The sequence below is a fragment of the Marmota flaviventris genome, chromosome 9 (assembly GCF_047511675.1).
Source record: "Marmota flaviventris isolate mMarFla1 chromosome 9, mMarFla1.hap1, whole genome shotgun sequence".
NCBI classification, from domain to species: domain Eukaryota; kingdom Metazoa; phylum Chordata; class Mammalia; order Rodentia; family Sciuridae; genus Marmota; species Marmota flaviventris.
In genome coordinates this window covers 108596970-108614186 of record NC_092506.1, presented here as the reverse complement: position 1 = coordinate 108614186, position 17217 = coordinate 108596970, and the positions used below count along the sequence as shown (strand labels likewise).

Genomic DNA, 17217 nt, shown 5'->3' with positions numbered 1-17217 from the left:
GCTAGGTACCTACTTAAATCTGTTAGAGATTTTCTGACTATCTTTCTAGGTGCTGTGATTCATTCTTCTTTAATTATTTTTATTTATTTTACTATTTGATGATATTTTTCTCTGATGAAGACATAGAAGGAATATTTTAAATTGAGTATATGTCTGCATTATGTCTATCACTTTTTAATAGAAGTTTAAAATGCCTATGTTTTCCTTGATGATGTATTGAAGAGAAAATTTCCCATGATAACAAAAGATTGTTACAGGTTTTCAGGCTAACCAGCATATTTTTTCATATGTGGAAAAAATTTACTTTATTTTTTTGGAGAAAAGGACAATGAACAGATTTTACACAAGTACAGAATATACCAGGCCTAAACTAGATGAGGAGACTTATAGGGTGACATTCAGCAGAATGTTATGATGGAATGTTTGGTGTCAAGAATGGTGATGATGATGATGATGATGATGATGATGATGATAATGTGTTACCAGGGACAGAACCTTGGGGTGTTTAACCATTGAGTCACATGCCCAGCCCATTTTTAATTTTTTATTTAGAGACAGGGTCTTGCTTAAGACCTTGCTAAGTTGCTGAGGCTGACTTTGAATTTGCCATCCTCCTGCCTTAGCCACCCAAGATGCTGGGATCACAGGCCTAAGCACCAGGGTAAATGATTTCATTATTATTTTCTTGTTTTAATTTAATAATAAATTTATTTAAATATAAGTAACACTGTATAATTTATCTTTCTATGTATGCATTTCAATTTTTTAGCATGTTTATGAAGTCTACAACCATCACTGTGTTCTAATGTAGAATGTTTTCATCACCATCCGAAATAAAGCCCTATACCCATGAGCAGTCCCACCCTAATAACTCCCTTTTCCACAGTCTCCACCAGACTCTAAGCTTGCTTTCTGTATGTATTTCTCTGTTGTGGACCCATCCTATAAATAGAATAATACAATGTATGGTGTCTGGTTTCTTTCATTTAGTATGTTTCAGGTTCATTCATGATTTGACATATCTTAGTTCTTCATTCCTTTTTATTGCAGAATAATACTCTTATCATATGGGCATGCTACATTCTGCTTGTTCATTCTTCACTGGATGGACATGTAGATGCTTCTAATCTTTTGGCTCTTAAAAGTACAATTACTCTGGTCATACACATGCAAATTTTTGTGTGTAAGTGTTTTTTTTTTAATTCTCATATGCACCCAGTGCTGAAATTGCTGGGCTATGTGGTAATCCTATGCTTCATAATTTAAAGAACTGATAAACTGTTTGCCTAAAACTTTGTATATTGTACAGTCCCAGCAGCAACTGATGAGGGTTCCAATGCTGTCACATTCTTGTCAACCCTTATATTTATCTGTCCTGTTGGTTATAGACTTTCTGATGGATGTGAAATGTTTTCTCACTATGGTTATGATTTGAATATCCTTAATAAATTATGAATGATGACTAACATATTTTAAGGGGCTTATTGGTCATTTGTATACTTCAAAGAGAAGAATGTTTACTGGAATCCTCTGATATATTTCCAACTGGGCCATTTGTCCTTTTCATTGTTAAATTGTTAGAGTTCTTTTTAAAATTTTTTAAAATTTGTTTTAATTAGTTACACATGACAGTAGGATGCATTTTTGCACTTTGGAATATTATACATAGATGTATACTGACCACAAGTATTTCCCTGCTATTACTAGTATCCAGCAAAACTACTATTAATTGAAACTACTTTCCAATATAGTGTGTTATTATAGAATTACTATGGGTATTTTTTTCAAGGAAAATAACGTGATTTTTAATGAGGACATAACTGAAAATTTATATGAAGATCAAATTTATTTCTCTTTTTCATCTATGAAATTAAATATATTATTTTATGAATGGTTTCTTTGTTTTTCTTTTAGAAAATATGTTTTTGGACTATAATGTCTTTATTTTCTCCTTTTAGTTATACATGACAGTAGGTTACATTTTGCTATATTACATATACCTGAAGTATAAGCTAGGTGGATTAGGTGAATAGTGTTATTTGAAAGACATTTTTCTTTTTTACATTTTTATGGTGTCCAACATACTATTTTTTATGGTGGTCTCTGGTATTTTCTCTGAGAAACCATTATTAAAACTTAAGTCACAAGGATTCAGTCTTTCTAAAAAATTATTCTTATGTTATTCCTTTTAGTTCTAGGAGCATTTTGTAGTTCATTTATTGTGGATAGTGTGGTTTAAAAAAATAAGTCCAAATTAATTTTTATTTTATTTATTTATTTTTTGCAATACTGATGATTGAACCCAGGGCTTTATGGTGCTGGTCCTGTGTTTTACAAAGGAGCTGCATTCCCCAGCCCAAATTACATCTTTTGCTCATAGTTATTGTTCTAGCACCATTTGCTCAAAAGAATATAAAAGAATATTTTCCCCACTGAATTGCCATGAAATACCTATAGCAACTCAATTTACCAGAGATGTGTTTTAATTTCTGGATTGTCACTCTTATCCCTTGGATCTGCATGTCTATACTTGAGACACAAATCACACCATCTAACTTTGTAATAAAGTTTCAAATAGCAAAATGAGAGCCCTCCAACTTTGTTCTTCTCTTTCAATTTTTTTTGATACTCTGAATCCTTGCATTTTTGTAAGGATTTTATTATCAGCCTGGATTATGGTTTAGATAGTAGGTGTCTCTGAAAGCTCATGTGTGAGATAATGCAATAACATTTGGAAGTGAAATGATTGGGTTATGGGAGCCTTAACCCATTAAGTGAATTAATCCCCTGAATGGCAAGTGAATACAGGTAGGGCGTGCCTAGCGGAGGTGTGTTTTGGGGGTGTGCCTTTGTGTATATATTTTGTATTTGTGAGTGCAGTCTCTCTGCTTCTGGATCTTCATGTCTTGAGCTGCTTCTCTCCATTGCATTCTTGAATTATGATGTTCAGCCTCACCTCAAGCCCTGAGGAATGGAGCTGGCTGTCTATGGACTGTGACCTCTAGAGCTGTGAGCCCCCAGATACTTTTCCTTCTCTGAAATTGTTCTTATCAGGTCTTTTAATCACAGTAGTAACAAAGCTGACTACAACAGCCTATCAATGCCCACAAAAAACAGGGCTGGGAGTTGGAAAGAAATGACACTGAATTCCAGATCCATCTGGGTAGTACTAATGTTTACACAGGTGGAGTCACTTGATTAAAGAAATTGGATGTCTTTCCATTTATGGAGATCTTTTTTAATTCAAAATTATTTTTTTATTTTAAGTTAAATGTATTGCATTTAATTTTTTGTTTATTCTTATTTATTTTATTTTATTGTTCATGCTATTTCAAAAGGATTTTTGATTGCTCAGTGCTGAGTTATTTGGCTGATAGGCTATTCTACCACCTTCCTTCACTTTTATTTAGTTACAGCTGTTATTTTGGTAGATTCCTTGTGAAATTTTCTATACATAAGATTATGCTATTTATAAGAAAGATAGTGTTACTTCTTGTTTTCCAATATTAATTTATTATACATTTTTTATGATCGCCGTAGCCTGACCTGTAGTATGCTGTTGAATAAAAGTGCAGGGAGTGGATATCTTGCATTGTTCATTAGGAAGAAAGCCTTTCAGTTTTTCATCATTACATGTGTTATTGTTATTTTTCACATAAAAATTAAGAATTTTCTCTGCAGAGGACTGGAGAGGATTACAGAAACAATGGAAAATACTCAGAAAACTCAAATTTACCAAAACAATTCCTTGTGTGTTCAGAGACTGGGTCCTACTAATAACATATTTTAAGGCATGTAACACACATAGGTATAGTTAAGTATGATATTTATTGACATGTCACATATTCCTGTGATACCAACATCATTGACTACTGACAATTCAGGACTGAAAAAAAAAATACCTGGCTAAAAAGACAATTAAAGTTTCTCTTATACAAATCATTGTGTGATCAGAAAATAAATAACTATTTAATTTTTTTTCTCTTCCTATTTAGAATTCTCAGAAGAAAATGGCAGAAGGAAATTATTCCACAGTGACTGAGTTCATCCTCTCTGGATTAACAGACAAACCAGAGCTCCAGCTGCCCCTCTTCCTTCTCTTCCTAGGAATCTATGTGTTCACAGTGGTGGGGAACCTGGGGATGATCACACTGATTAGGCTGAGCTTTCACCTGCACACCCCCATGTACTATCTCCTCAGCAATCTCTCCTTCATTGATTTCTGTCAATCCACTGTGATTGTCCCCAAAATGCTGGTCAACTTTGTGATGGAGAAAAACATCATCTCCTACCCTGAATGCATGACTCAATTCTACTTTTTCATTGGTTTTGCAATTGCAGAGTGTCACATGTTGGCTGTAATGGCGTATGACCGCTATGTTGCCATCTGTAACCCCTTACTGTACAATGTTACCATGTCTAATCAAGTCTGTTTATGGTTGGTATTTGGGGTATATAGCATGAGCTTGATTGGTTCCATAGTTCACACAACCTACATGCTAAGAGTGCTTTTCTGTAAGGATGATATAATAAATCATTACTTCTATGATTTTTTTCCTCTACTAGAGCTCTCTTGCTCCAGTACATTTATAAATGAGGTATTAGGTCTGTCATCAAGTGCATTTAACATCTTTTTACCAACCATGACAATTCTTAGCTCCTACATCTTCATCATAGCCAGCATCCTGCGCATTCGCTCCACTGAGGGCAGAGCCAAAGCCTTCAGCACCTGCAGCTCCCACATCTCAGCTGTTGGTCTCTTCTTTGGTTCTCTAGCATTCATGTACCTGCAGCCATCATCAGTCAGCTCCATGGACCAAGGGAAAGTGTCTTCTGTGTTTTACACTATTATTGTGCCCATGCTAAACCCTCTGATCTACAGCCTGAGGAATAAGGATGCCAAAGTGGCCCTAAGTAAACTCCTTGGAAATAGAAGTTTCTGAAAGATAATTATTCTTTAGCAAACATTTATAATTTGTGCAGATTTAGTAAGGAAGCAGTTCTGTAACAATGGATGTCCAGAAGGCATGAGATTGTTTGCTTGCACTTGATTATGTAGAAGAAAGGTGCCAAGGACAGGATTGGATTCTCAGCATCAGACACATTGAAGACAGCTCCCCACTGGGAAACCCCAGAATCCATCTACTCTGGGTAACCTGTAGAACCTCCCAATATTTGAAAAAGTTCTTCAAAGTTCTCAAAATGTAAAATATTATTCATATTTTATATGTTTGAGACATGAGTATTTTCAGGCAAAATTCATTTACATTAAATCAGGAAATAAATTTATATGATCATTATTCTTTGTAATTATCAATAGTTTATGTACCTGGCCTTCTTAACTAAGTGTCTCAGCAAGCATTTCTGAAATAGTGATCTAAAATAAATGGGGTTGTGGCTCAGAGGTAGAGTGTGTGCGTTCCCCATGTGGAGCCCTTGGTTTGATTCTCAGCACCACATAAAAATAAATAAAAAATAAAAAAATAAATAGCTTTAACTATTTGGAATATACAAAATATAACCTCTAATTTTTACTAAGTGTATAGAACAATATTAAGGATTACTGAGGAACATAAAGAGTAATGAGATTATGTCTATTCAGGAAATAATAGTGACACCAGTCTTGGATATGAGAACAGGTTCCACTGGTTTTGAAGACTGAACACTTGATAAATTCCATGACAAGTGTAAAAAGCACATTTTATTTGAGAAAAGAGATAGCAGTAGACTTCTCCAAACAGAAGGGGTCCCAAAGCTGGGTGTCCATAATAGTGGACATGACTTGCTCTTTAATAGACATCAGAACCCCAACCTTCTCTTTTTTGGTGGGTGGTATCAGGGATTGAACTCAGGGCACTCAACCACTGAGCCACATGCTTCCCAGCTCCAGATTGTATTTTATTTAGAGTCAGAGTCTCACTGAGTTGCTTACCACCTCACTTTTGCTGAGGCTGGCTTTGAACTCACGATCCTCTTGCCTCACCCTTCCAAGCAGGCCAGGCAAGCTGCTGGGATTACAGGTGTGTGCCACTGCACCCCGCCCCACCTTCACTTTTTTCTCTGCACCCCAGCCTAAGAGCAGGAAGGAGCAAGTGCAGAGGGGTAATCTTTAGCAACCCATAGAACTGGGAAGTGTAATCCCAGAGGTTAGCTATTTGCAACCCATCGTCCTCTCTGTTTGATAACCAGTGATAATGAGTCACCACCCTCTCTCAACTCCCATTATTCCTCATCTATACTGACTACTAAACCTTCACCCCCTGCCTCATTTTGTTGATGAATGTGACATATCCTGTCCCCTCAGGCCAGGTGGGGCTGCTTTTCAGCAAAAGAAAACATGTAGGAATTCTGTACATTGTGCTCCTTTAACCACTTGTTCCCACAATCCACACTTATCTGTCCCCTTCCATCCCCCCTCAAGGATTTTGGGTCCCTAAATTCTTTATGGTATTTGGATGTTGACTCATTCTGACTACTTCCTGCTGAAAAGACATGACATCTAAAGGAAGGAAACCCAAAGTTCTTATTCTCCATCAGGAGTGGCATGTAGAGTTAAGGGTTCTTAGCATCAGGATAGTCCAAATGTCCATAGGACTATTGCATGTGTGACTGAATAAGGAGTACACAAAGCAGGAGTTTGATAATAAAATAATCAATAAGACAGCAAATCATACTTTTTAGAAACAATTAGCATGAAACAATGAGTATTATTGGCTCCTCTCTGAAAATCATGAAGATGGTAACTCATTAACGCTCTATGGATTATTAACATATAGATCCAATATAGATGGGATCCATATGTCACTGATTAGTGAGTGCAGGCCAGTTAAAGATTTAGAAACATTAGCAGAGTTGTTAGAATCATATACACAACATTTAGTTTTTATAATGCCACAGATGTCCCCATAAGATTTAGTTAAGCTATTAATGCCATGTGATTTTTGCAAAATACCTTTCTATTGGCATTACCTCTGTTTTAAGCAGGGACCCCTTTATTTCTGTCACTTAAGTTTACACAATCATTCTAGCAAACACAGACTCAGTCTGCCTATAGAGGAAATTATGAATATTTGTAGGTCTTAAATTGACTCAACAAAAAACAAAACAAGAATAACAACAAATAACCTCTGACTATGATAATCTTTTGATAGTTATCAGGCACTCCTGCCTAAGAACCCTTCTTTATACCCTCCAGTTTTACCTACTTTTTGTGTGGCTGACACAAACGTACATCTCAAGTTACATTAAAAGAACTAATGTCTTTCCTTTTAAAATGTCCATATATTGCTGTGTTTTGATTATAATTCTCCTGCATGTTTAAGACCAAGTTGGTCAAATTGAGCATGTTCTTATATACTATTAAAATCAGTTGACATTCATCAAAGTGTCACTCTTGGTAACTTTGGAACAGCCTCTTAGCTTCTCAAGTGTCATATGCCAGGATATGTCATGGTCTTCCTGATGACATATGGCTTCTCTTGGAAGTACCAACAACATTTTCTTCTCCGATAATGCTCATCTTTACAGCATGGGCACTGGTTGGCTTCTTGTTCTCCATGTCCCATTGATCCCCCTGTTTGGAAAGTCATGTGGCCCAGACTTGCACAGCCCTTAGAGAGATCCTCTTGTTCCATGGATTTCAGCTAATCTCAGAGAGAAAGAGCTAAATATTGGCTATTTTCTTTCTTGGCCCTTTTATTTTCCTAGCTTTAGTCTTCAAGTTTTAGTTTTAAACATCTAACAAGCCAGCTCTACAAATCTTAAAGTTCAAGTACTGGATTTCAATTTTAATATCAAAGATTTTATAGCTACTTAACACTGCCTTTTTAATTTTAAAAAAAAATTCTAATTTGTTGTATATAACAGCAGAATGCATTACAATTCATATTACACATATAGAGCACTTTTTCATATCTCTGGTTGTATACAAAGTATATTTCCACCATTCATGTCTTCATAAATGTAGTTATGGAAATGATATCCATCTCATTCCATCATCTTTTTTATACCCCTTGCACTCTCCCTTCTCCTCCCTCCCTGTTGCCCTATCTAGAGCTTATCTAATCTTCACATGATTCCCCTCCCAACCACACTATTAATCAGCCTCCTTATATCAGAGAGAATATTCAGCATTTGGATTTTTGGGGATTGGCTAACTTCACTTAGCATTATATTCTCCAACTCCATTCATTTACCTGAAAATATCATGATTTTATTCTCTTTAATTTCTGAATAATATTCCATTGTGTATAAATACCACATTTTCTTTATCCATTCATCTACTGTTGGGCATTTAGGTTGATTTCACAGTTTGGCTATTGTGAATTGTGCTGCAATAAACATTGGTGTGGCTGTGTCCCTGTAGTATGTTGTTTTTAAGTCCTTTGGGTATAGGCCAAGGAGTGGTATAGCTGGGCCAAATGGTGTTTCCATTCTCAGATTTCCAAGGAATCTCCATACTGCTTTCCATATTGGCTGGACCAGTTTGCAGTCCCACCAATTTCTCCCCACATCCTCTCCAACACTTATTGTTGTTTGTATTCTTAATAGCTGCCATTCTGATTGAAGTGAGATGAAATCTTAGAGTAGTTTTTATTTGCATTTCTCTAATAACTAGAGATGTTGAAAATTTTATATATTTGCTGATTGATTGTATATCACCTTATAAGAAGTGTCTGTTCAGTTCCTTGACCCACTTAATAATTGGGCTATTTGTTATTTTGGTGTTTAGCTTTTTGAGTTCTTTATGTACCCTAGATATTAGTGCTCTGTCTGATGTGCAAGTGGAAAAAATTTGCTCCCAATCTGTAGGCTCTCTATTCACCTCACTGTTTTTTTTGCTGAAAAGAAGCTTTAGTTTGAATCCATACCATTTATTAATTCTTGATTTTAATTCTTGTGCTATTGGAGTCTTATTAAGAAGTAGAGGCCTAATCCAATATGGAGATTGGGGCCTACTTTTTCTTCTATTAGATGCAGGGCCTCTCTTTAATTCCTAGGTTTTTGATCCACTTTGAGTTAAATTTTGGGCATAGTGAGAGATAGGGGTGTAATATCATTTCTTTGCATATGGATTTCCAGTTCTTCCAGCGCCATTGGTTGAAGAGGCGATTTTTTCTCCAATGTATGTTTTTTTGGTGTCTTTGTCTAATATAAAATAATTATAATTATGTGGGTTAGTCTCTTTGAATAGTTATTGGGTCTGAATGGCCTGGTGGTCCCATGAGATTTTAGAGTTTGGGCTGAGAAACTTTTGAACGCTGGTGAAGACAGTTTGATTTTTCCATTGACATTTATTTTATTTTATTTTTTTATTCTCTAACATCTCTACTATATTAGGGTGGTTTTTAAGCATCAGTGTGTGGAGAATGGTGATATATGAATGGTGTTTTTCAGTGTTGTATTCTTATATTTTTTATTATTTTACTTTGTATCTTCCTCTCACTTGTCTGTTTTCATGGATTTCCTTTCAACATTTTCTCCAACCAATAGCCAATCTCTTTTGGCTTATTCTCCTCTCTTCCTATGAGTTTTTGCTTCTAGTTTCTCTCTTCCTCCCTCGTGAATATTGTGTATTATGCTACATCTGTTCTCTCATCCACCATTTGAAATTTTTAAATCATTTTAGCAAATTTTCTGTTTATCCTGTAGATAGTTATTGAATTCATCATTTTAGTTTATTGTGAGAAAGTAGAAGATGCCTTTGTGTGATTATGATTATGATTATTATCATTAAGGCTATATATTGTTTACACTGGATGTTGTTGATATTGCTCTCACACTTAAAGGCAAGGTACTGGATGCTTTTAGGGACAATTTAAGTCCACAGAGTAGAATCTGTACTGCCTCAGGTCCATACTGATAGATGGAAAAACATACAAGTAACATTAAAAAAAAAAGGGAAAATAACACCCCAAACAAACCAAGATGCTCCAATAACAGAATCCACTAACAACATAGTAGAAGAAATGTCTAAGAATGAGGTCATATTGTACATAGTTAAATTGATCTAGAAAGTAAAGGATGGTATAAACAGTGAACTCAAGAGAAAATATAGAAAGTGAATTATAAATTCAACAGAGATTTAAAAAAAGCCAAGCAGAAATTCTTAAAATGAAGGAGTCAATAAGCCAAATTATAAATTCAATGGAAAGCATCACCAACAGACTAGATCACTTAGAAGACAGAACTTCAGGTAATTAAGACAAAATATATAATCATGAAAATAAGTTGACCATGTAGAGATGATGGTAAGAAACCATGAACAGAACTTCTGAGAATTATGGAATAACATGAAAAGGCCAAACTTAAGAGTTATTGGCATAGATTAAGGAGCAGAGATACAAACCAAATAAATGCACAATATTTTCAATGATATAATATCACAAAATTTCCCAAACCTAAAGAAAGAAATGGAAAATCAAATACAAGAGGCTTATGGGACCCCAAATGTAGAAAATTAGAGCAAATCTGCAACAATACATGTTATAATGAGAATGACTGATACAGAATTAGGATAAAATCTTAAGGGCCATGAGAGAGAAAAAACAAAAAAGAAACCAAGTTACATATAGGGTCAAACCATTCAGATCTTGACTAATTTCTCAACCCAGACCCTCAAAGCTAGGAGGTCCTAGAATAATACATTTCAATCTCTGAAAGAAAATGGATGCAGGCCAAGAATTTTATATCCAGCAAAATTAAGCTTCAGATTTGAAGATGAAATAAAAATCTTTGATGATAAACAAAAATTAAAAAATTCACAACCATAAAGTCTTTACTACAGAACATGCTTAACAAAATATTCCATGAGGATAAAAACACATTGAAAACTATGAAAGGAAGCAACTACCACTCAAGGAATAGTCAGTAAAAGAAGAAATTACATCAAATTAAAAAGCAGAAATAAATTAAAATGACAGGAAATACAAATGTATCTCAATAATAACCTTGAATGTTAATGGCCTAGACTCATCAATCAAAAGAGAGACAGGCAGATAGAGAAAAGAGCCTATTCAACAAACAGTGCTGGGGAAAAAAAGTACTCTAAGATTTCATCTCATTCCTGTCAGAATGGCAATCATCAACAATACAGTCAACAGTAAGTGTTGGCAAGACTGTTGGGTAAAAGTTACACTTACATGTTGCTTGTAGGACTCATATGTTGTTGGTGCAACCACTCTGGAAAGCAGTATGGAGATTCCTCAGAAAACTGGGAATGGAACCACTAGTTGACCCAGCTATCCCACTCCTTGGTTTAAAATCAGCATACTACAGGAACACAGACACATCAATGTTAATAGCAGCTCAATTCCCAATAGCTAAACTATGGAACACACTTAGGTGCCCTTCAATATATAAATGGATAAAGAAAATGATATATATATATATATATATATATATATATATATATATATATATATATTTGATGAAATATTACTCAACTTTAAAGAAGAATGAAAACATAGCATTTGCTGATAAATACATGGAGCTGGAGAATATGATGCTAAGTGAAATAAACCAATCTCGGAAAACCAAAGGCTGAATGTTTTCTCTAATATACAGATGCTAATTCACAAAACGTGGAGGGGGGGAAGAGCGCTAGAGAAGTATAACGATAGATTAGGTAGAGGGAAATGAGAGGAGGGGAGGAGAGGGGATGTCGGGATAAGAAAGATAGAATGAAACAGACATTATTTCTTTATTTATATGTGTGACTGCATGACCAGTATGATTCTGCAACATGTACACTCGGAAAAATGAGAAATTATATCCCATCTATGTATGATATATCGAAGTGCATAAATGTATTCTACTGTCATGTATAACTAAGACAAATTTTAAAAAATTAAAAATGTTATTAAAATGATGATGTTTTTAGCATATGGCATTAAATGAAGAACATTAGTAGCTGGGGTTATGATACATGAGTAGAGCAATGTAGCATGTAACAAGTCCTGGATATAATCCTTAGCATCAGAAATAAAATAACATGGGAAAGTGAATGGGACTGTTTTTATTTTTAAAAAATATGGACACTGGAAAATTTTTAATTACATATTCATCTAGCATTGTTTTTATATAGGAAAACACCATTCTTGAGCAAAGAATTAAAGTATGATTTATTAACACTTGCAAGATAAGGCAAGGACCATCAAGTTCTCACAAAGACTCCTTGCAAACAAAGCATGTCAGACTGGTGTTTCCTTTTCCATGGTAACAGAGCTAACAGATCAAGTGAATGGGAGACCTGTTTCACCTGAATTTCAGGAAGGAAACTGAATGTTTTTCAGTGATGATATAATAGACAAAGTATAGGCTAGTTGGAAACTCATAGCATTGAATAATGATTTGATTTCAAAACCATAACTGTGAACACAAGAAGATCTGAATTTTTCAGCAGTCCACATTTTCAATCATGGTTTTACTCAGAATGTAGACCCAAGTTTTTCCACTTGTTAAAGATAGAAGTGAGAAATAAAATTTTAGAAAAAGAATCCTGGTCTCCAACAACATCTGAACAATGAGTTGCAATTATTCATAAAAACATAACATCATCAACAATAATTAGTGAAATTAAAGGTCAAGAACTGGTTATAGTTGTTTATTCTCAAATACATAACAAGAGAAGGTATGGATTTAAGAGCAGTTTGCATGTGAAAATCAGTTTGGTTATTTACAAATAAGCAAATGAGCATAATTGAAACATTATTAGTAGAGGTAACAGGATTATAGGAGAAAATATTTTAGAAACTGTATTTTGAGAATCAATGTGATCTTTGTTTTAAGAATGGTAGAACAAGCATGGGTTTCCTTGGGGTTTTGCTATAAGACTTCCTCTTATGGAAGAATTGAAGGAATTGGATATTCCGGTCTGAAATGAGGCTGATCAGAGAGGACATGACAGCTAGTCCAAATTTAAAATATCATGAGGACTGAGGATGTAGCTCAGTGGTTAAGTGCTTGCCTAGCATGCATGAGGACTGGGTTTAATGTCCAGCCATACACACACAGAGAATAAAAGAAAGAAAAAGAGATCATGGTAAAAAAAATAATTTTTACTTGATTTGCTGACTAAAAACTAAAGATTTTAGGAGAAGTGAGTAAAAACTCATGGCCAGGGCTGGGGATGTGGCTCAAGCGGTTACGCGCTTGCCTGGCATGCACGGGACGCTGGGTTCGATCCTCAGCACCACATAAATAAAATAAAATAAAGATGTTGTGTCCACCAAAAACTGAAAAATAAATATTAAAAAATTCTCTCTCTCTCTCTCTCTCTCTTTCTCTCTCTCTCTCTCTCTCTCTCTCTCTCTCTTCTTTCTCTCTATCTTTAAAAAAACTCATGGCCAACAATATTCTGTTCCATGGCTATGGTTTTATTTTCAGCATTATGACCAGAATCTGAATAATTGTGCTTCAGTTCCCCCTCAATCATGTGTGAGAAGACTAACTTTGGGGGCAAATCATTTAACTTCTGTATGAATTAGTTTTGTCTCATCAAATGTGGTTATTGGTATTTCCTCATGCCTAATTCTTTGGAGAGTAAAAGAAAAACAAAAAGAACATGCATATACTTGTGAAATATAAAGCAAGTATGTGTTAACCTAACTCTTTAATCCTTGTCAGGGTAATCTTTGTTGGGGGTTTCTAGCAGCAATACAATAGTTAATTGGACTTAAAACTTAAGACCTTTCAAGAAGCCATGTTCTATTACCCAGGTGCACATGGCCTGCCATTATGCCTTGCAAGTGAAAGCATTAGAGAGAGGCCAGTTAATTCCATCTAGCAGCAGTTTGAGGCTGGCCAGTGAGGAGGGAATGATGATCCTTTCATGCTATGGGAGCAGCTTCCTGCCCTAACCCAGAGTCTTCAGATAAGTCTCTATCTATTGTGCAGCATGTTGACTCCTCTGGCGGGGCAACTGTCCTGGCTGAGCAATTGGCTACATGACTATGGAAAGAACAGGAAGATGAAGGGGGAGCTTCAGGAAAGGAAGCCATGGCCTGGATTCATATCTGTGCAGGTAGTAGCACAATTTGAGGATCCTTTCCTTCCTTCCTTGGAAGACATCCATATTCCCAGGTGCTATGGCTCCAGTCCTCGTAGGGTGACCACAAGAGGCCCCACAGTCACTTCCCCCGCCATTCTGGACCAGAATGTTTCTGGTCTCCCCATATCCATTTCCATGGTAGAATGAGGGTGAAATCTTTAAAAGGGGTCACTAGGCAGAGCTGGATGGAGAGTGAATTGTAAAAGGGATGCAGAGTGGCACTTACTCTCTCCTCTCTTGCAGGGGGAGGGAGGGGAAGCTGGGTGGGTTTCCACAACCAGTTGTCACCTGTGTAAAGCTCTTTCTATGTTTGATTTTCTTTTTGTCACTTGGGTACACTCTGTTTCAAATAAAGGGTTTGCCAGGTGTGATTGTCAGGCCAGATTCATGTTTGCCAGAAATCAGATCTTTCAGCTGCCAGCCCCTGTGCCATGGCTGAAAGTGGTTCCTTCCTCTGTCTTCTGTATGCTGCTGGTATAGGTGCTGGTTCTTCCCCATGCAAGGATATTGTGCAGCACAACTTTCAGTTTAGTTGAGAAGTGTCTTTGATCTCAAAAATTTCTGTACTCAGACATGCCTCAGTCCTCCTAAAAATATAGGTTTCTTTAATTCCCTTATCCCTTCACTGTGTTTGTGGAAGGACATTCTTCTTTATACCCCTGGTCATGGCCAGGGCTGTAGCACTGGGAATTTCTTCCTTATTTTATTATATCCAACTCCTGGATTCTCTAATCTGTTTTGAGTATTCATTATTAAATTCCAGTAAACTCCTCCCTATTTTTGTTTATTCACCCACCTTGCAGAGAAGATGCCCATTTGCTCTTCTTGATTTCAGAGCACAGAGCAGCCAAGGAAGTGGCCTCTCTATTCTTCCATCTTGAAACCCACTTGATTCTTCTTGAATGCCTGAGAACTCTTGGTAATTCACTCTTCCAAAGCAAAGTCTGCAGTGATTCTAACAGGGAGTTTCCAGAAGCCTTTGGTTTCAGACTGGGGTAGTATTATTGATCTCTCTTGTTCTGGGGCTTTAACATTTTGGACTGTACAGCTACTGGTTCCTACAGCTAGGAAACAGCTGATAGCAATTATATAATATCCAGCTTCTGGTTATTTAAGCCAATCTAATAAAGCCCCTTTTATAATCATACCTTCTGTTGTTTCTGTTTCTTCTAGAGAACCGTGACTAATGCCGGGAGGGAGGGGAGATAGGAATAGAAAAGACAGTGGAATGAATTTGACATGAATTTCCTAGATACATGTATAAATACAGGTAAGGAAAAGCCTTGGTCTTTCAATTAACCTCTTCCTTAGATTCCTCCAGGGAAAGAGCATTAAGTGTTCAATAATCACTAGATGTGTTTCTTGCCCTTTGGAAACTCCTTTTGCCCACAGCAAATGTAAAGTCTTTATTTTAGCCTTTATCTCTAATGATCAGGAAAGGCTTGAACACTGTGGCACTTTCTCATTCTCTGGGGTTCTACAATGGGCTTGTCTCTTCCAAGATGCTCAATGCAATCAATAGTGCTTCTATACCTGGGAGTAAACATAGTACAGAGAAATCAGGGTTTCTCCCTTTAAGAAGGAAGTAACACAAAGGAGATTTGGGGGTCATTCTTTGGTAAGGAGCAACCAAATCCAACCTGCCCAAATCTTTCTCAATCTCAATATGTAAACACTAACATTTCGAGGACCATAGGAGATAAAGGAACCCAGAATGAGGGAACTCTGAAAGATGCATTTGTAAAGGGAGACTAATCTGAATGACTTGAGAGTCCTATTCAGGCCTCAAAGGGTGGTGGCCAACACCTTTAAGGTACACAGGTTATCAAAGGATGCCTTGTTCTGGTTCAGACAGTGGAGAGGTGCTTAGGGACACCTTCTCCCCCCTTCACTTTCAGATAGATAACACACCATCTGACACATGTACTTATGCCTTGAAATTCCTTTGACCTTCAAACCCTGGGAAAAGCTGCCTAATATTTTCTGTACCCAAGCTTGGCCCAAATACTACTTGGAGGAAAGGGAGAGATAACTCTTAAGGGAAATATAAACTATAACTCCGTTTTACAGATAGAATTGAATGAGCAATTGCCCAAAGCAATTTAAGACCAGACCAAAGAAAAGTGTCACATTTAAATTTTAGTTGCTCTGGGACTTAAAAAGCTATCTTATTCTTTTTTTTTTTTTTTTTTTTTTTTTTGAGGTGGGGGGCATCAATTTAAGACCTACAGACCTTGCCAACTCCTCTATAGGCAGGCTTTGTCTGTGTTTGCTAGAATTATTATCTATCCCTAAGTGACAGAAAGTTAGTGATCTCTACTAAACAGAGAGGTAATGCCAATAGAGACATATTTATAAAAATCAGATGGCATTAGATACATTAACTACATCTTATTGGGACATCTGTGGCATTATAAAAACTAAATGTTGTGCATATGTTTCTAACAACTCTGCTGATGTTTCTAAAGCCTTAACTGGCCTCCACTCACAAATCAGTGGCATATGGATCCCACCTAGAGCATTAATGAATTTCCATCTTCATGGCTTTCAGAGGCCAGCCAATAATACTTATTACTTTCATAATAATTGTTTACAAAAAATGCTTTGCTGTCTTATTTTTCCTTAGCATGATTGCTGCCCTGTGTACACATCATCCAGTCACTCACCAGCTATCATCATGGACTTCTGGACTATCCTGATGCTAAATACCCTTGACTCTCCATGCCCCTTCTGAGGGAGAACAAGAACTTTGAGTTTTATTCCTTGAGATATAACCCCTTTTCAGCAGGAAGTATCCAGAATGAGTTGACATCTATATACCCTAAAAGAATTTAGGGGCCAAAAGTCCTTGAGTGGGGAATAGATAGACAGATAGATGAGAATGGTAGGAACATGAAGTTAAGAAAAAGTTTTTGTAAAATGAACCTGTTGTGCTGCCTTCCCACAGGCTTTCTTTTGCTGAAACACATAATGACTATAGCCCCACCTGGCCAGAGGGGACTGTATATGTCACATTCCTCAACAAACTGAGGCAGGGGGTGAAGGTCTGTTAGTGTAGATATTGAGTGACGGGAGTTGAGACAGGTTGATGACTGGTTATCACTAATTATCAAACAGAAAAGACAATGGGTTGCTTACAGCTTACCTCTGGGAACACACTTCCAAGC

General features: G+C 36.4%; 1 protein-coding gene across 1 annotated transcript; it reads left to right on the top strand.

Annotated features, from left to right (window-relative positions):
• The first annotated feature begins 1167 nt into the window (after positions 1-1167).
• On the top strand, positions 1168-4943 carry LOC114088844 (olfactory receptor 8G50-like). The gene is made up of 2 exons (XM_071617189.1): positions 1168-1179; positions 4005-4943. Exons 1-2 carry the CDS (start codon positions 1168-1170, stop codon positions 4941-4943), a joined length of 951 nt encoding a protein of 316 aa, XP_071473290.1.
• Positions 4944-17217: the final 12274 nt, after the last annotated feature.